This window comes from Neomonachus schauinslandi, chromosome 1, assembly GCF_002201575.2.
Source record: "Neomonachus schauinslandi chromosome 1, ASM220157v2, whole genome shotgun sequence".
Classification (NCBI taxonomy): Eukaryota; Metazoa; Chordata; class Mammalia; order Carnivora; family Phocidae; genus Neomonachus; species Neomonachus schauinslandi.
The window spans coordinates 81,063,902-81,084,290 of NC_058403.1; the positions used below are offsets into that span (position 1 = coordinate 81,063,902).

The following is a 20,389-nucleotide window of genomic DNA, read 5'->3' on the forward strand; positions in this document are numbered from 1 at the left end:
GCGGGAGGCCTGCTTCTCCCTCTCCCACTCCCCCTGCTTGTGTTCCCTCTCTCACTCTCTCTCTCTGTCAAATAAATAAATAAATAAATAAATAAATCTTTTAAAAAAAAAAAAAGCCACTAATATCTGAATCTATTCTGCTTTCAGGAATTAATGAATTGACGAAGCCTGGTCTATAAAAAAATGACTCCACCAGAAGGGTAAAAATATTGCTTAAATACAGCCCATAACAGCTATCAAAGGGACCAAAAGTGGGATCTGGATTTGATCCTGTGTTTCTGCAAACTCGACCTAGTCCATTTGTTCTAGATTTTGGTGGCAAATGGCAGCAGAAAGAAACACACACACAGTTTGTGCTCTCAGGAGTTACCATCTTGCTCGATACCAAGAGCTGCCCTGTTGCAGAAGTAGGATCTGGTCTTAGAATTATGACATACTAAAAAGTTACATGTTGTGGGGTAGTGTCAATCAACTCCAACATGCCACAGAAACAATTATGTAACAAAACCATTTTGCCTTGTCGGATAATGCCCTAATAAATACTCACTTTTGTGAAAGCTCCAAGTCCTCCAGTTATAGGTTTGGGACTTTGAACCTTAGGGTGACTCCCAATAGGACAAAGAGGTGGCATAGATGCAAACAAAGAATCCTCTTGCTGCATATGTAAAAATACACATTGTACAATTAGGATAAAATAACTGACTTCAGATAGTCCTTATATTTACAATATAATATATATATAAAATGTAATATAACTGTCCTTATATTTAATATAAACCTGTGACATTCTCTACCAACATAATCAAAAAACAAAAAGACCCAAAAGCTCAAAACTCTTTAGGGTCTTCCAAGCCCCCACACTCACATTTTAATTATTGTTTTAGAAACCAAATGCAAGGAAAGGCCATGACCTGGCAAGAACCTAGTCATCTGTGCCCCGGTGTATGCTGGGAAGACTATTATACACCTCTAACATTTGGTTGGCTCACAGGTTTGCATGTCTAGTCCCCTGCCTAATGGTAAGCCACTAAAGGCCTGGCACTGTATTTTATTTCTTCTCTATCCCTAGAGCCTAGGCACTAAATAAATAAATGAAACAGAGTGTTTCAGTATATACATCCTTTCAATAGTATTCACACAACCTGATTTGTTATCTTTACTCCAAATAAATACCCAATACACAGGGAAATACTTTCAATAAGGATTTAAAAAACAAAACAATAAAAAGAACTTAATAAACCCAAAACCAACAAAGGGCAACATTCAAAATTACTGGCATTTGTCTCTCTCAAATATAAAATGTAACTCTCAGAGGCAATATGCCATAAATTAGGGACAAGTAACAAAGTTAATACTGCTTAACCGTGTAACGAAAAGATCAACAAACATTAAAAACAGACTGGCAGAGAATTAAGACCTTCAAGGCAATTATTACAATTTAGGCATTCATGTAACACAGGAAGCACTGAACTCAGTGAAAAACCTCGTCTTGGACCAGAAAGCTATTCAATATCATCAGCGTTAAGTACCTATATGTAAGAAATGTGTTAGCACTCGTCATGTAGGAGAGGATCTCTGAATTCTCAGTTCTCACACACGAGTTTATACCTCAAAGGCTCTAGGCAGTCATGACAATGACAAGTAACCAACCAAAACAGCAGGGGCTGTCTTTGCCAAACAGTGAGCAGATACCTAGCACTCTTAGCTGAACAAGTCAGATCATATTTGAAGTTCTAATTTTAAAGGTTTTCTTACCCTGAAGGAAAAAAAAGAAAAAGAAAAATTGTGGAAAGAATTATTTTCAAGTAACTACATGGCTGACAAATAGAAAAAATATATATTTACTCCTTATTGGTACAAATATAAGAAGAAAAGAAGTATGCTGCCAGATGAGTATTTTTATAAGGAAAAATCTGTAACAAAGCTGACCACCCCCCACTCCTAAAAATAGCTGCCTCCTCATCATAGTAAATTTTCAAATAGATACTGACTGTCCAACTGATGGAAGTGCTGAGAAACATTTTCCACACTAGGAAAAGATCAAGAGTAAGACAGGTGGGCCTGGAGTAGATGATCTTCAAGATGCTTAGTAGCTTGAGGATTCTACTTAATGAAATTTGCATCATCAACTGACAAATTCTTGCTGGGCTTGAACTTACTGTCTTTATAAACTAGAAAAGTGCAATAACGCAATAAGAGTGTTACCTTGACAGCAGATGTTACAAAACTACTTCCATGAATTTTAGGAATAGGGGAACCTGTTCCTTGGGAGGCCTGGGAGGCAGTAGAGAGCTTGTTTGTAGGACTTCCTGATAAGCAAGGCAGATTTTAAAATAAAGTACAAAGTAAAATTTACAAAATGGAACTTTAAAGCATTTTCCACCATCCCCTCCCCTTTTCCCCCACCATTTTTCATTTTTAAAGTGTTGAAAACTCACAACCATGAAATTACTACAGAAAAAATACTTAAAGATTCCTCCTATGAAGCTGACCACCTCACTAACCTAAAAATAGACAAGAAGCTAGTAAGGACATGTAGAAGTACGTAGATATTACACACACTGCTACCTGTATACAGAGACAGATACCAGAACATAAGGGTATTGGTTACATAATGATGGACCACATGTATGAATCTAAGTGAATTCTAGCTCCTTCAAAATAGTTTCACCAGGAGGTCATACCTATTTCAAAGTGATGCTGACATTAAGCAATTTATACTCCATGTGTATAACTGCCTTTAGGGTCTGATAAAAACAAGTCCCACTACCTATAGTCAAAAGTAAGTCAAGACCAAAAATGGTATTTGATCACCTGCTCCATTTATCAAACTTGCCTGCAAAGACTGGCTAATTCCTAAAACTAACCATCCTCAAAGGATACCTATTTGACATCCCTAAATATATTCAAAAGGCTATTAAGTAATTTCTGAAAGCAGCATTTTTTAAAGGAGTTGCACAATTATAATCACTGTTAAAGGACCTAACTTTTCCAAAAAGCTACTTGGAAAGATCCAGCATACATTCATGTGTTAAAATCAATTATGTTTAAAAAAAAAAAAAAATCAGTCTTACTACCTTATAGTCACTTCTCTTTTCACTATTTCTCTTAATTAGAAGTGAGAGCTACAGAAAAGTTTACACTTAGAAGCATGTGTTCACATAGTTTAAATGAAACAAATACATAAAATAACATTTGTGAAAATACTTGGAAAAAACCTGAAAAGCACTCTGTAGTTATAGGAAATTAGGATGACAAACACAATAAATCCAGTTCTTATTCTTCCTATCAGAGGTCCCTTTTTTTAACTGCAGAGTTCAATTTCTCTCCCACACACAAAATTTACCTTATTCACAGAAAAGTAAAGATCACTTTTTTATTTGGTGAGAAACATATGTGGGCCACAAGGTATTCTTGTTCTGAAACTTAATTTGGAAAATAACCACATTGCTTGCAGGCCCAAAAAGAATGTCTTCCAAATGAATACAAAATCAGCTTTTTTTTTTTTAATTAATTATGGCTCACTTTTAATCTTTAGAAATTAAAAAGAAAATTTAAGTAAATTCCTAAAAAATAGGACTTTTACAGAAAGTACATCTTCTCTCTGAGAAACAGCACTGGATTTACTGTTCTAGAGCTCCTCCTCTTGCTTACAGATGAAGATTTCATCCTCCCATTATATGGCTACTCAGTCACCCTAGGATGTCGCCTTTACAAAAGATCAAGCCTTTCGGATCACACAAATATTGATCACATACATACCTGTAGTGGGAGTGGTGGCTCCAATAACCTGCCCTGGCTTATCCAGGATAACATAAGGGTTATTAATGACAGAGCTGGCAGTGCCTTGCTTCACATGGACTGGAGTGGAAGTTGGGGTTCGAGGCAGCGGTGATGGACTTGGAGTTGATATGGGGGAACCTTTATTAATAAAAAAGAGAAACAAACTAAACACAAGACATCTACTCAACCCATCTAAGAAAATGCTAACGATAATGGAGGACAAAGGTGACAAATGGGGAAAAGAGAATGGGACTCTGTTTCAGGTACTAAGCAACAGCAGTGGTGTAGCTGAGGCAGGGACTCATCCTTACATCAGCATCAGCAGGGAGCTTTTGAGAAACAGATTCTGAGGTGCTACCCCAGACCTGCTAAATATAAATCTGTACTTTAACAAGATTTCCCCTACACACGCCCATCCCATGGGTACATTAAAGTTCAAAAAGCTGAGCTTTGGGGCGCCTGGTTGGCTCAGTTGGTTAAGCGACTGCCTTCAGCTCAGGTCATGATCCTGGAGTCCCTGGATCGAGTCCCGCATCGGGCTCCCTGCTCAGCAAGGAGCCTGCTTCTCCCTCTGACCCTCTCCCCTCTCATGTACTCTCTCTCTCTCTCTCATTCTAGCTCTCTCAGATAAATAAATAAATCTTTAAAAAAAAAAAAAAGCTGAGCTTTGGGCGCCTGGGTGGCTCAGTTGGTTGGGTGACTGCCTCTGGCTCAGGTCATGATCCCAGAGTCCTGGGATCGAGCCCCACATCGGGCTCCCTGCTCGGCGGGAAGCCTGCTCCTCCCTTTCCCACTCCCCCTGCTTGTGTTCCCTCTCTTGCCCTCTCTCTCTCTCTCTGGCAATTAAATAAATAAATAAAATCTTAAAAAAATAAAAAAAAAAAGCAGAGCTTTACATAACAGCATAGAACTCCTAAATCCCTAGATAATCAAACTCTTATAATAATGTTTATACTCAAAGACACTAAAATTACACGGAATTAGTAAGTGAACAGCTAGACTTACAAACCAGGAGTCTTGATTTACAATTAATTTCCTACAGGAAAACATGAAATTCACCCACCCAAAACAAAAGTCTGTCAATACTAAGTCACAGCTACAATCCAGAGATTCCTGTTACCACAGAACACTCTCAAAGATTACCCATGTATCATCCAACATGCTCAATGGTTTTTTTATGGATCAAATTTGTCATCCATGAATTTCTCTAAACTTCTAACCAATTTGTATGTTCAGCCTATTCCGCCTCTGGAACAGCAAGTTCCAAAATGCTTCTAACTGGGAGGTAAAATTACACATTCCTCACCTTTCTTCAATTTCAAAGACTTGGATCATATTTCTGCTTAGTTGTCTATTTTTAGCACTGAAGACTCTTTTTCTCCAACTTCATATATAGAGGCTTCCCACTGCCTAGATATTTCTACTGACTCTCTTTCAAGCCTTTTCTGAAGTGATGCAACCTACACCATAAAGTATATTCCTACCAGAGATCTACCTAACATAAATGTGGAACTGTCATGAGACAGTAGACAATTCAATCTCAGTGAAAATGAAGGCTCAAAACTACCTACCAGTAACAGGAATGACTAAATTTCAGTGTGGTTAGTATAAAAGACATTTCAACCCCAAACCAATTCCTACCTTTCAAGCTTTAACTCCACGCCAAAAGGCCTGCCTCTAAGTTTTTTTTATTACTAGCCACTCTGGTTTCCATATATAATTCAAAAACTTAATTCCTATCTTAGTTTCAACCATACATCCTAGTAAACATTCTACCTGCACCACTTCTTGGAGATAAAAACCTGACTGCTTTGAATTTCATTTCTTTCCTTATTCAAAAACTATTTGCATATGAAATGACTTTTGTTGACAGCTTTGCTAATCAATAGTGATTACTTGTTAAATAAACGAAAATCCTACTTAAAAGAACTTGGGTGCCTGGGTGGCTCAGTCGTTAAGCGTCTGCCTTCGGCTCAGGTCATGATCCCAGGGTCCTGGGATCAGGTCCCACATCGGGCTCCCTGCTCGGCAGGAAGCCCGCTTCTCCCTCTCCCACTCCCCCTGCTTGTGTTCCTGCTCTCGCTATCAATCTGTCAAATAAATAAATAAAATCTTTAAAAAAAAAAAAAAAACTTAAGAAAAGCCATAATACTTTCTTTTGCCATTACAACAATTTTTATACACATCAACTTGACACACATCATCTGTATACCTGAAACAATCTTGCAGCTCATGGTGATGGGTTGGAAGGATTTTCCGGGTGACTCAGGATTAGGAACCTGACTTTGTGGCACGATTTTGCAGCTTGATGCTATTGGCTGAAAAGCTGAATTGCCATGAGAACAAAAGGTAACTTTCTGGGATGTTGTCATTTTGGTGGGTGTTCGTTCCAATGAAGACGGCAAAGAATAAAATGTAGTGTGTCTCTCAGCTTCAGTGTTGGCTGGGAAGCCTATTTGGAATGAAACAGGCAAATGATAAGTCATGAATCACTTAGAAATAATAAAACCTTTCCACTGTGGGAAAAGAATGAAATGATAAAAATCCCTTATCATTTCAACAACCATTTAAACCACTTCCCAGTAAAATACATACAATTGACAGTATTTATAAGCCCTTTATACATAATTGGATGAAATGTAAATTATGATGTTTAGAATCTTTTATTAAAATGCTTCTTTCAAAAAATTAGAAAACATATTAACTTTAATAAAGCATGTACAATATAAAAAGTACACAAGTGTATTATGTTCTGAATTGAAAAGCTGTTTAAATTAGAAAAGAAAAACTCAAAACATTCACTTAATCTAATAATGTTCTATTTTATTAAATGCCCATGAAGATGTAACTGAAATTTATTTATTTTTTTATTTTTATTTTTTAAAGATTTTATTTATTTATTTGACAGAGGGAGCACAAGCAGGGGGAGTGGGAGAGGGAGAAGCAGGCTTCCCGCTGAGCAGGGAGCCCGACGTGGGGCTCGATCCCAGGACCCTGGGACCATGACCTGAGCCAAAGGCAGACGCTTAACGACTGAGCCACCCAGGCGCCCCGATGCAACTGAAATTTAAAGAGGAATAAAATTGAGATTTATAAAAGGACTAAAATATTAACATCACATTAAAATGTAGGCTTAGAGGAGCACCTGGGTGGCTCAATCAGTTAAGTGTCTGACTGTTGACTTCAGCTCAGGTCATGATCTCAGGGTTGTGAGACTGAGCCCCACACTGCGCTCTACACTGAACATGGAGCCTGCTTGAGATTCTCTCTCTTCCCCTCTGCCGGTCCCTCCACTCTCTCTCTCTCAAAAATAAATAAATAAATAAACAAGTAAATAAAAATAAAAATGTAGGTTTAGAGATAAAAACTGACGCCATTTAGAACCAGCTTTGTATCTTATATGTATAGGTCACAGAAATGATTTACTTATCACTTAGATACTTATTAAATGAAAAAATGCCATAGTCAAAATACATTTGTTGATTAACCTTTTTTTTAAAATTAATTAATTTATTTGAGGGGGAGGGGCAGAAGGAGAGGGAGAGAAAGAATCTCAAGCAGACTCCCTGCTGAGCACAGGGAGCCTGACGCAGGGCTCAATCCCAGGACTCTAAGATCATGACCTGAGCAGAACTCAAGAGCAGGATGCTTAACCAACTGAGCCCCCCAGGCGCCCTGATGATGGATCTTTATTGGTTTTTTTATTTTGTTCGTTTTTTTTTAAAGTAGGCTCCATGCTTGGCGTGGAGCCCAACAAAGGGTTCAATCCCAGGATGCTGAGATCAAGACCTGAGCTGAGATCAAGAGTGGGACGCTTAACAGACTGAGCCACCCAGGCGCCCCTTATATTGTATTCTTTTTTTTTTTTTAATGTTTTATTTATTTATTCATGAAAGTCAGAGAGAGAGAGAGAGGCAGAGGCAGAGGGAGAAGCAGGCTCCCCACCTAGCAGGGAGCCCGATGCGGGACTCGATCCCAGAACCCTGGGATCTGAGCCACCCAGGCGCCCTTATATTGTACTCTTAATTCCAGTACAGTTAACATATAGTGTTACATTAGTTTCAGGTGTATAATACAGTGATTCAACACCTCCATACAATATCCGGTGCTCATCACGACAAGTGTCCTCCTAAATCCCCATCACCTGTTTCACCCATTCCCCCACCCACCTCCGCTTTGGTAACCAACAGTTTATTCTCTACAGTTAAGAGTCTGGTTTTTTTTGTTGTTGTTGGTCTCTTTTTTTTGTTAGTTTTGTAAACTCCACATATGAGTAAAATCATATGGTATTTGTCTTCTCTGATTTATTTCACTTAGAACTATACTCTCTAGATCCATCCATGTTGCTGCAAATGGCAAGATTCATTCTTTTCATGGCTAGTATTCCAGTGTGTGTGTATATATATATATATATATATATATATATACACATACACACCACCCCTTCTTTATCCATTCATCTGTCAATGGACACTTGGGTTGCTTCCATAATTTGGCTATTGTAAATAATGCTGCAATAAACATAGGGGTGCATGTATCTTTTCGAATTCATGTTTTTGTATTCTTTGGGTAAATACACAGTAGTGGAATTACTGTATCATACATACAATACTTCAATTTTTAATTTTTTGAGGTATCTGCACACTGTGTTCCACAGTGGCTGCACCAGTTTGCATTCCCACCCACAGTACATGAGGGTTCCCTTTTCTCTACATCCTCGCCAACACTTGCTCTTTCTTGTGTTTCTGATTTTAGCCATTCTGACAGGTGTGAGGTGGTATCTCATTGTGGTTTTGATTTGCATTTCCCTGATGATGGGTGATGCTGAGCAACTTTTCATGTGTCTGTTGGCCATCTGTATGTCTTCTTTGGAGAAATGTCTGTTCATGTCTTCTGCCTATTTTTTAATTGGATTATTTGTTTTTTTGGTGTTGAGTTGTAGAAGTTTTTCATATATTTTGGATATGTCATTCGCAAATATCTTCCCCCATTCAGTAGACTATCTTTTAGTTTTGTTGATTGTTTCCTTCACTGTGCAGAAGCTTTTTATTTTGATGTAGTCCCAAGAGTTTATTTTTGTTTTTGTTTCCCTTGCCTTGAGAGACATATCTAGAAAAGTGTTACTACTGTCAATGTCACAGAAATTATTGCCCGGAATCTCTTCTAAGATTTTTATGGTTCAGGTTTCACATTTAGATCCTTAACCCATTTTAAGTTTATTTTTGTGTGTGGTATAAAAAAGTGGCCCAGTTTCATACTTTTGCATGTTGCTGTTCTGTTTTCCCAACACCATTTGTTGAACAGACTGTCTTTTTCCCATTGCATATTCTTGCCTCCTTTGTCAAAGATTAAATGACCATATAAGCATGGGTTTATTTTTGGGTTTTCTATTCTGTTCCATTGATCTACGTGTCTTTTTTTTTGTACCAGTACCATACTGTTTTGATTACTCCAGCTTTGTAGTATATCTTGAAATCTGGGATTGTGACACCTCCAGTTTTATTCTTCTTTTTCAAGACTTTGGCTATTCAACATTTTTTTTTTTTTAAAGATTAATCTTATTTATGGAGTGCCAGGTGGCTCACTCAGTTAAGCGCTTGACTCTTGATTTTGGCTCAGATCATCATCTCAGGGTCATGGGATCGAGCTCCACATCAGGCTCCATGCTCAGCAAGGAGTCTGCTTGAGATTCTCTCTTTCCCTCTGCCTCTCCCCCTACTCGCATTCACACACAGTTCCTCTAAAATAAATAAATAAAGTTGCCTTAAAAAAAAAAAAAAAGAGGATTTATCTTTATTTTAGAGACAGAGCAGGAGGGACAGAAGGAGAGGGAGAGAGAACCCCAAGCCGACTCGGCTAAGCATGGAGCCTGACGCAGGGCTTGATCCAACAACCCTGAGACCATGACCCGAAACCAAGAGTTAGATGCTCAACCGACTGCACCACCCGGTGCCCCTTAGGGTCTTTTGTGGTTCCATACAAATTTTAAGATCATTTGTTCTAGTCTGTGAAAAATACTGTTGTTATTTTGGTAGGGACTGCATTAAATCTGTAGATTGCTTTGAGTAGCCTGGACATGTTAACAATATTTTTCTTCCAATCCATGAGTATGGAATATTTTTTCCATTTGTTTGTGTCACCTTCAATTTCTTTCAGTGTTTTACAGTTTTCAGAGTATAAGTCTTTCACTTCCTTGATTAAGTTTATTCCTAGGTATTTTATTCTTTTTGGTGCAATTGTAAATGCGACTGTTTTCTTAATTTCTCTTTCTGCTGCTATTAGTGTATAGAAATGCAACATATTTCTGTACACTGATTTTGTATCCTGTGACCTTACTAAATCCATTTATCAATTCTAGTAATTTTTTTGGTGGAGTCTTTAGATTTTTCTATATATAGTATCATGTGATCTGTGAACAGTGACAGTTTTACTTCTTCCTTACCAATTTGGATGCTTTTTCTTTTCCTTGTCTAATTGCTATGGCTGGGACTTCCAGTATTATTTTGATGAAGTGGTGAGAGTGGACATCCTTGTCTTGTTCTTGACCTTAGGGGAACTAGTATGACGATAGCTGTTTTTCATATACAGCCTTTATTAGGTCAAAGTACATTCCTTTAAACCTACTTTGTTGAAGGTTTTTATCAGAAATGGTGTACTTTGTCAAATGCTTTTTCTGCATCTACTGAAATGATCATATGGCCTTTATACATTGTTATTGATGTGACCTATCACACTGATTGATTTTTTAATACTGAACCATCCTTGCATCCCAGGAATAAATCCCATTTGATCATGATGAATGATTTTTTTAAAATTTATTGTTGGATTCAGTTAGCTACTATTTTGCTGAGGATTTCTGCATCTACGTTCATCAGAGATATTGGCCGGTAGTATGTTTATCTGGTTTCAATATCAGGGTAACACTGGCCTCATAGAATGAATTAGGAAGCTTTCCTTCCTCTTCTATTTTTTAGAATAATTTGAGAAGAATAGGTATTAACTCTTCTTTCAATGTTTGGTAGAATTCCACCTATGAAGCCATCTGGTCCTGGACTTTTGTTTGTTGGGAGGTTTTTTTTGTTTTTGTTTTTAGATTTATTTATTTATTTTAGAGAGAGATTATGAGCATGCATGCAAACAGGGGGAGGGGTAGGGGGAGAGAGAGAATCTCAAGCAGACTCCCTGCTGAGCACGGTGCCTGATGTGGGGCTTGATCCCATGACCCTGAGATCACAACTTAAGCCGAAACCCAAGAGTCGGATGCTCAACCAACTGAGCCACCCGGGAGCCCCAGGAGGTTTTGTACTGATTCATTTTCATTGCTGGTAATCAGTCTGCTCAAATTTTCTATTTCTTCCTGATTCAGTTTTGGGAGGATATATGTTTTTAGGAATTTATCCATTTTGTCTAGGTTGTCCAATTTGTTGGCATATAATTTTTCATAATATTCTCATAATTCCTTGTATTTCTGTGGTGTCAGTTGTTGTATTTTAAATAAGATTAGATACTTTACATTCAGTTTCTTGTTCACACAACTAGGGACCAAACCAAAAAGTCTTCCTGTAACATACTAGAAGAAACCAATATAATCAAAAAAAAAATAAACATTTAATGCCTTTTTGTGAGTTTAATGTTCTATAAAATGCCAGTAGAACTTCATGAAAAATATTTTCTGAGAAGAATAAAGATTTGGCTATTTTCATAATTGGACTATATAGTAGAGGCAGCGTGCCTACTAATGGAAAATTTATTTTCCATACACTCTCAAATCTCTACAGGCAGCAGTTCAAAATCATATTACACAAATGAAAGAAAGGAATACCCCAGAGAGTGACTGCTCTGTACAAGGAAAAATTCATTTCCATACAAGGAAAAATATATTACCTTTCTCCACACATATATCAGGTACTGGCTCATGTGACTGCTTTATCGGTGAGGAAGCTTTCACTGGGGCTGGAATGGTCAAAGGCAATGATGGTGGGGCATCAGAGATGTCTGACTCGGAGGACTGAGGATAAATGGAGTCTTCTCCAAGAGAATGTCGGTGAAGCTCAACATCCACTACCTACATAATTAGGCAACAATTGGGCTCATGAATCCATGATCAATGTCACAGAAACCCCCAAACCTGTCCAAGAACATGGTGCTCTAAGAGATGCGACAAATGATTTCTAATCCTACTTCAAAGGTAATTTCAATCTAAGAACTAAAGGATTTATCCCAGAATATAGTTTAACAGATAACTCAGTGAAACCAATCATATAATTGGGGCCTTTCCATTTGCTGTTTCTATGCCTTAGAACACTACTCCCACCCCAAATCTTTGCATAACTGTCTCTTTCTCATCATTAGGTCTCAATCGAATGTCACCTTCTCAGAGACGCCTTCTCTAACCAACCTAAAGTAACCCCCTTGTCCCCCAGCAACTCTCTTCTTTATAGCACTTATTTTAAGTGAAATTATCTCATTTGCTTTTGTTTACTATATACTTTCTCCCCATTTTCAACACAACCAAGAAGATAACTCCTTAAAGGCAGTAGCTATCTTATTCATCTCTGTATCCCCAGTACCAGGACCAGTGTCTAGTATACGGTATATGCTCAATAAGTATCTTTTGATACAACACAGCACACTTCCCTAAACAGAATACGGTTTAACTAGCTAATTCTCACCTAATAGCTACTGCTGATTTATCATGAATAAAAAAAAAAGAAAAAAAGTGGGAGGAGGCATATGGGGAAGGAAAACAAAGTTGGAGGTCTCATTTCCTGACTTCAAAACTGATTATTACAAAACTACAGTAATCCAAACAGTGTGGTACTGGCATCAAGAAGACATACAGACCACTGGAATAAAATGCCCCCTCATTTATATGGTCAAATTATTTTTGACAAGGGTGCCAAGACCACTGGGAAAAGCACCGTCTTTTCAACAAATGGTGCTGGGAAAACTGCAAATCCACATGCATTAGAATGAAGGTGGATCTTTACCTCACACTATTTACAAAAATTAACTCAAAATGGATCAAAGACCCAAACATAAGACCTAAAGCAATAAAACTCTTAGAAGGAAATATAGGGCAAAGCTTCATGAGAGTGAATTTGGCAATGATTTCTTGGATGACACTGAAAGCACAGGCAACCAAAGAAAAAACAGATAAACTGGACTACATCAAAATTAAAAACGTCTTTGTATCAAAGGACACAACCAGCAAAGTGAAAAGGCAACCCACGAATGATGTGATAAGAGATGCATATCAAGAATGTAAAGATAACTCCTAAAACTCAACAACAAAAACCCAAAACACATGATTCACAATGGGCAAAGGATTTGACTAGACGTTTCTCCAAAGAAGATTCACACACAGCCAATAAAAAGATGAAAAGATACTCAACATCAATAATCATTAGGGAAATGCAAACCAAAACCACAATGAAATACCACCTCACACACTCATTAGTTTGGCTACTATCAAAAAAATAGAAAACAATAAGTATTGACAAAGATGTGGAGAAACTGGAACTCTTATGCACTGTTCGTAGGAATGTAAAATGGTGCAGCTGCTGTGGAAATAGTGTGGCAGTCCCTCAAAAATTAAAAATAGAGCTACCATGGGGCACCTGGCTGGCTTAGTTAGTGGAACATGTGACTCCTGATCTTGGGGTTGTGGGTTTGAGCCCCATGCTGGATGTAGAGATTACTTAAAAAAAAAAAATAGAGGTACTATATGATCCAGCGATTCCACTTTCTTGGGTATATACCCAAAAGAACTGAAAACACAGACTCAGATACCTGTACATCCATGTTCTTAGCAGGATTATTCACATAGCCAAAAGATGTAAGCAACTCAAGTGCTCATTAACAGAGATAAATAAACAAAATGTGGTATAGACACACAATGGAGTATTATTCAGCCTTTTTTAGGAAGGAAGTTCTGATGCATGCTACAACATGGATGAACCTTGAGAACATTATAAGTGAAATATACCAATAATAATAAAAACACACTGTATAATTCCACTTATATGGTACCTAGAGTAGTCAAAAATTCATAGAGACAGAAAGTAGAAGGGTGGTTGCCAGGGGCTGAAGGGAGAGGGGAATGGAAGTTGTAAATGGGTACCATTTCAATTTTCCAAGATGAGAAAGAGTTTGGGGGATGGATGGTAGCAACAGATGCACAAAAAATGTGAATATATTCAATACTTCCTAACTGTACAATTAAATATTGTTAAAATGGTAAGTTCTGTTTATCATTTTTTTAAATTAAAAAGGGGAAGACAAACTTTTTTAAAAATTAAGCACTCATTTTTCCTAATTAAAAATGAAGATCAATTTCCATTCTACCTTATTCCCAAATAATACTGTAGGAAAAAACCTACCGTCTCTGCTCCAAGAGTCTGCAAGCCAGTGTAAGTTCTATCCAGCTATTGAAAGACAAAAGAAGAGTGTAAAGTTTCACTGAGCTTACTTATAAATCTTAGGATACAATCTCATCTAAAACCCCTTTCACCACAAGTCTTCATAACATAGAATCTACTTTTTCATGATATAAACTATCAATTAATCACTTCAATAAATACCCTCTTAATTGGGGTGGAATGAGTAAAATTAATAAAAACAACTTCAAACATATAGGTATTGTACTTTTAATATAAACTATACACTTCTAAAAACATTCTAAGAACAATCTAAAAATGGAGGAAGTTTTACACAAAAAGATATTTACTACAGCATTATTTACAACCACAAACTGAAAATATGAACAACCAGTAATAAAGGAATGCTTAAGTAAATCTTTTTTTTTTTTAAGATCTTATTTAGGGGTGCCTGGGTGGCTTAGTCATTAAGTGTCTGCCTTCGGCTCAGGTCATGATCCCAAGGTCCTGGGATGGAGCCCCACATCGGGCTCCCTGCTTGGTGGGAGAGCCTGCTTCTCCCTCTCCCACTCCCCCTGCTTGTGTTCCCTTTCTCGCTGTGTCTCTCTCTGTCAAATAAATAAATAAAATCTAAAAAAAAAAAAAAAGATTTTATCTACTTATTTGAGAGAGAGAGAGAGGCAGAGCACAGAGGGAGAAGACGACTCCCTGCTGAGCAGAGAGCCCGATGTGGAGCCTGATCCCAGGACCCTGAGATCATGACCTGAGCAGACATTTAACCAACTGAGCCACCCAGGCACCCCTTAAGTAAATCTTGAACCATCATTTGTAAAGTATTACATAACCACTTAGATGTTTACGAAGATGATGTAAAAAATATTTTAAAAGACAGGCTATGGGGGGCACCTGGGTGGCTCAGTCGTTAGGCGTCTGCCTTCGGCTCGGGTCATGATCCCAGGGTCCTGGGATCGAGCCCCACATTGGGCTCCCTGCTCTGCAGGGAGCCTGCTTCTCACTCTCCCACTCCCCCTGCTTGTGTTCTCTCTCTCGCTGTCTCTCTCTCTCTGTCAAATAAAATCTTTAAAAAAAAAAAAAAAGGCTATGGGGGTGGCCTGGCTGGCTCGGTCGCTAGAACATGTGACTCTTGATCTTGGGGTTCTAGGTGTGAGCCCCATGTAGAGTGGAGAGATTACTTAAAAAATAAAATCATTTTTTTTAGGGGCACCTGGGTAGTTTGGTCAGTTAAATGCCTGACTCTTGATTTGGGCTCAGGTCATAATCTCACAGTTGTGAGATCGAGCCTCCAGTCAGGCTCCATGATGAGCATGTAGCCTGCTGAAGATTCTCTCTCTCCCTCTCAAACAAAACAAAACAAAAAATCAATAAGTAAAAAAATTTTTTAAATCATTTTTTTTTTTTTTTTTTTTTTTATTTTTTTTATTTTTTTTTTTTTTTTAAAGATTTTATTTATTTATTTGACAGAGAGAGACACAGCGAGAGAGGGAACACAAGCAGGGGGAGTGGGAGAGGGAGAAGCAGGCTCCCCGCAGAGCAGGGAGCCCAATGCGGGACTCGATCCCAGGACCCCGGGATCATGACCCGAGCCGAAGGCAGTCGCTTCACCAACTGAGCCACCCAGGCGCCCAATCATTTTTTTTTTTTAAAAAGAGAATGGGACGTCCATCTGGGAGGCTCAGTCGGTTGAGCATCTGCCCTTGGCTGAGGTCATGATCCCAGGGTCCTAGAATCAAGTCCCATGTTGGGCTCCCCACCCAGTGGGGAGCCTGCTTCTCCCTCTCCCTGCTCTTGTGCTCTTGCTCTCTCTCTCCCTCTCAAATAAATAAATAAAATCTTTTAAAAATAAAGAGATTGGCTATAAAAATACACATATAGTGTGATGACATAATTATATACTTAAAGTATATTTACTAAGCATTTTTGAAAAAAATGAATGAAAATTTAAGCAATATAGGCAATGCTAATAATCACTTCCAATGTATTAGCATCATGGATGATTTATTTTAGAGGAAAGAAAGGAGTATAACCTGAGCGAATGTTAATAATAATAAACAAAATTTACACTTACAAAGAGGCTGTTCTTATTCCTATATTTTATTTATATTCTACCACTTAAAAAAAAAGATCTGTATACACACACACACACACACAAATATAGAGTATTACTCAGCCAAAAAAGAATGAAATCTTGCCATTTGCAACAACATGGATGGACCTAGAGGCTATTGTGCTAAGTGAATTCAGTCAGAAAAAGACAAATTCTTATATATAGAATCTAAAAAACAAGACAAATGAACAAACAAACTAGAAACAGACCTATAAACACACAGAACTGATAGTCGCCAGAGAGGACAGGGGTAGGGTGTTGGGCAAAATAAGTGAAGGGGATTAAGAGGTACAAATTTCCAGTTATATAATAAATAAGTCACAGGGATGACAAGTACAGCATAGGGAATATAGTCGATAATACTGTAGTAACTTTGTATGGTGACTACACTTATTGAGTTGAGCACTGCATAATGTATAGATTTGTTAAATCACTATGTTGTATACCTGTAACTAGTATAACACGATATGTCAACTATATTTCAATAAAAATAAAATGAAAATCAAAAAAAGTTTTTGTTTAGCATAAACAATTTGTTATTTGACAGCATTTTTGCTTTGTTTGAAGCAATAAACCATTCTGCAAAAAAAAAAAAAAAAAAGGATCTGTGGAACTTATCAATATAAACATTACACAGGGGCACCTGGGCGGCTCAGCTGGTTAAGCAATGGACTCTTGATTTGGCTCAGGTCATGATCTCAGGGTCTTGAGATCAAGCTTGAGTTTGGCTCCTTGCTCAGCAGGGAGTCTGCTTGAGATTCTCTATCACTGTCCCTTCTTCCCTCCCCCACCAGCTCATGCTCCCTCCCCCCTCCCACTCTCTCAAAAATAAGTAAGTCTTTTTAAAAGAAATAAACATTACACAGTAGGATCGACAGGGAAAAACTATTAAGTTGGGTAAAAAGGAAAGATGATTTACTAATCAATAAATAGAAAACTCTAAGACTTCCAAAAAGTAGATTTCAAGTCGGGCTGAGTTCCTTAGCAGCCAACACAGACATGACAACTCAGTCATGAGATCTAGTTTCACAAAAGAAAGACAATGCAGGGTGGATTCATGCTATTTCCATGGAAGAGATCTAGTTTTAATACTTAAATCTTAGCCAGCAGTAGGACTATTAATTTCAGGCTACATCCATTTTCATATTCTTCAGAGCATGGAAATAATAGTCTCTCCATAATGTGCACTGGCTTATTTTTCATTCCTGGGACTACACTCTAAGAGAGACATTGATAAAATAGAACTGTTATCAAAATAGCAAGAGGAACTAGAAAGCACAACATACAAGGAATTTTACAAGAACAGGTTCTGCCTGGAGATGATTTAAGGAGAGACATGAAGGCTGTCATTAAACATTTTTAGGGTTCTTATAAACAAAACAAAGTCCTGTCCTGTGCTACTCCAGGAATCAAACGAGCACAAATAAAATCAAGGTTAAAAAAAAAAAAGCACAGTTTTAGTTAAATTTATGAAAGAACCTACCAAAAGTTTATTTACTAAACAGATAAATGGATTGTTTTGGGAATTACTGTGCTCTATGGTTGACAGCTGATCAGGAACGCAGAATGTGGGAATTGCATACATTCTGGGAACTTTAAATTGTACATACTTCTGACACTTGAGTATTTAGTATTTAATGTAATACAGATCAAGTATTTCAGCATTTCAGTATACGGAGAGGTCACTATGGGCTTAAACAGTTAGGAAGAGTACAAAGGAACTTGAACTTTAAGAATGGAAAGAATTCAAACAGGCATTCTAGGAGGGCAAGAGCATAAAAAAAAGACACAAGAGAAGAAGGCCCAAGGCACTTCTGGGACATGAATAACTGACCTGGCTGGAGTAGTATATCCATGCAGGGGATTAGTGTGAGATAATTTAGGGGAAGTATGTTCAGTCAAAATGTGAAAAGCCCTGAACAGTAGGCAGGAAGTCTGAACTTGAGTGAAGGGAATTCAATGAAGGTTTCTGAGAGGCATAGCATAATGGTTCTATTTCAGGAATACTAATTGGATGGTGGTGTGCAGAATGGACTGAGGGTAAAGGAGACAGATTAGAATGAAAAAAGCTAATCAGGAGACAGTAGAATAATGGTCTAGGCAACAGTGGGAAAGGCAAAGGGTAGGAAAGATGATGAAGAAAGAATAATAGTAACTGAACAAATATTGAGAACAAAGAGGCAAGAACCCAAGATGGCTCTGTGAGTTAACACAGAAATAACAGGCAAAAGAATACTCCAGTACAAAGATCATATAAGTACAACACAGGCGTTTAAGGCCTCAAGGCAAATCAATACATAACAAACAGTAAAATTAAGTTTTCCAGAAAAGCTGATAAGAAAGTTTAAATACTGTCATTTTCAAAACAGTGTGCCTCTGGGGCGCCTGGCGGGCTCAGTCAGTAGAGCATGCAGCTCTTGATCTCAAGATCATGAGTTCGAGCCCACGCTGGATGCAGATTGCTTAAATAAACTTTTAAAAATAAAAAAATAAAACATAATAAACTGTGTCTCAATACTCCACCAGGAACTCTAAGTGATGTAGACAATATAATAGTATGAGAGCTATGTAAACAATTCCTTTTATTTTAAAAATTAGGGCTGGGTCCAGTGTGATATAAGATGGTATGTGCAATGCTTAAGATAAGATAAAAGGAAAGCAAACTATTTTAGACCTTCCTCTAATTAAGTGGGACCATATCCTGCCCCTCTGAACAAAGTGGCTACATATTCTTAATTTTATTTTTTTGAAGATTTTATTTATTTATTTGAGAGAGAACGAGAGTGAGAGAGAGAGAGCCCAAAAGGGGGTAGGGTCGGAGGGAGAAGCAGAAGATCATACATACATATGTATGATCCCTGCTCAGCAGGGAGCCCGATGTGGGACTCGATCCCAGGACTCTGGGATCATGATCTGAGCCAAAGGCAGTCGCTTAACCAACTGAGCCACCCAGGTGCCCATGCATATTCTTTATTTTGTTCCAGTTCTTTTCTGAGGTCAGAAAGCAATCTAGTCTTAGAGTAATCTCTAAAAAAATAACTGCAACATGAAGTTAAGCAGTGCTATCACCAATGGAGGGCAAATTTCAGCCTTAAGATTGAAAAGGTTGTATTGGTAGAACAAAAGGAACAAAATAGGAATTCTGCAAATGTACTCATATTCATTGAGTTCAATTTTGTGAGCCATTAATGGGAACAATGTGGTAAACCACAAAGTAAGAGTGTTTTGGGGTAAGTTTAATATTAGAAATTTATCTTATGTAGAGAAAATCTACATGAGACTACATAGAGTGAGGAACTAGGAAAACATTTTAAAAATGGCCTTTCAATTATAAAAGTTAACCATATTGAAAAAAAAAAACCAGATAATAAGGGCAGGAGAAATTGCCCACAATGTCATTACTTCAATTACTCCAAAATTTTGGTATATTTCTTTTGTTTTTTCCACCTATTTAAAATCACAATTGACTTCATACTATAACAAACAGTTTTGTTTGTGCTTTTCACTTACTATAATTGGTAGTTTTTCCCCATGTATAGAAACACTTCATAAAATATAATGGCTACATAATAAACGTGTGGATATATCAATGAAGAATTTCTTAAAATACAAAAGAATTACAACTTTTTTTTTGTCTTCATCCACAAAATCATTTTTATTTTTCCAATTTGAATATAGATAGACACAAATAGGAACTCAGACTACAGACTACAAACTTGCTTTGATCATATCTAGAATATCTTTCCATGTCAGTGTTTTCATTTTAAATGGCTAAAAGAATTACAACTTTGTACAGTACTTTCAATTTCCTAAAACATGTTCACTTCTGTCTTTATCCTTACAAGATAAACATATCTATATCCTTATGAGATAAACAGATGAGGCTTATTACTTGCCTCATTTTACAGAACAGTAAATAGATTTTGTTTTTAAGAGCTCACTTAGTCCCAGGTAACACAGTAACAGTGAGCTTTGATCAGAGATTCAAGTCTTCTGATAATCTGACCAGTTCATCTTTTTAAAGAATATACATTCTGCTATAACGCAACCCTTCCCCAGCCTTCAGAGAACAAAGGAGTGTCATAGCCGTCTGCGTAACACA

At 37.5% G+C, this 20,389-nt stretch overlaps 1 protein-coding gene across 1 annotated transcript in view; it reads right to left on the reverse strand.

Annotated features, from left to right (window-relative positions):
- The window catches only part of YEATS2 (YEATS domain containing 2), a 104,161-nt gene that overhangs the window by 40,109 nt on the left and 43,663 nt on the right, over nt 1-20,389 (reverse strand). Inside the window, exons 9-14 of the mRNA XM_021692432.2 lie at nt 14,166-14,210; nt 11,668-11,848; nt 5,996-6,235; nt 3,763-3,921; nt 2,206-2,309; nt 548-655 (exon numbers count right to left, since the gene is read on the reverse strand). Of these exons, the coding sequence (XP_021548107.1) occupies nt 548-655; nt 2,206-2,309; nt 3,763-3,921; nt 5,996-6,235; nt 11,668-11,848; nt 14,166-14,210 (837 nt within the window). The remainder of the gene's footprint in view (nt 1-547; nt 656-2,205; nt 2,310-3,762; nt 3,922-5,995; nt 6,236-11,667; nt 11,849-14,165; nt 14,211-20,389) is intronic.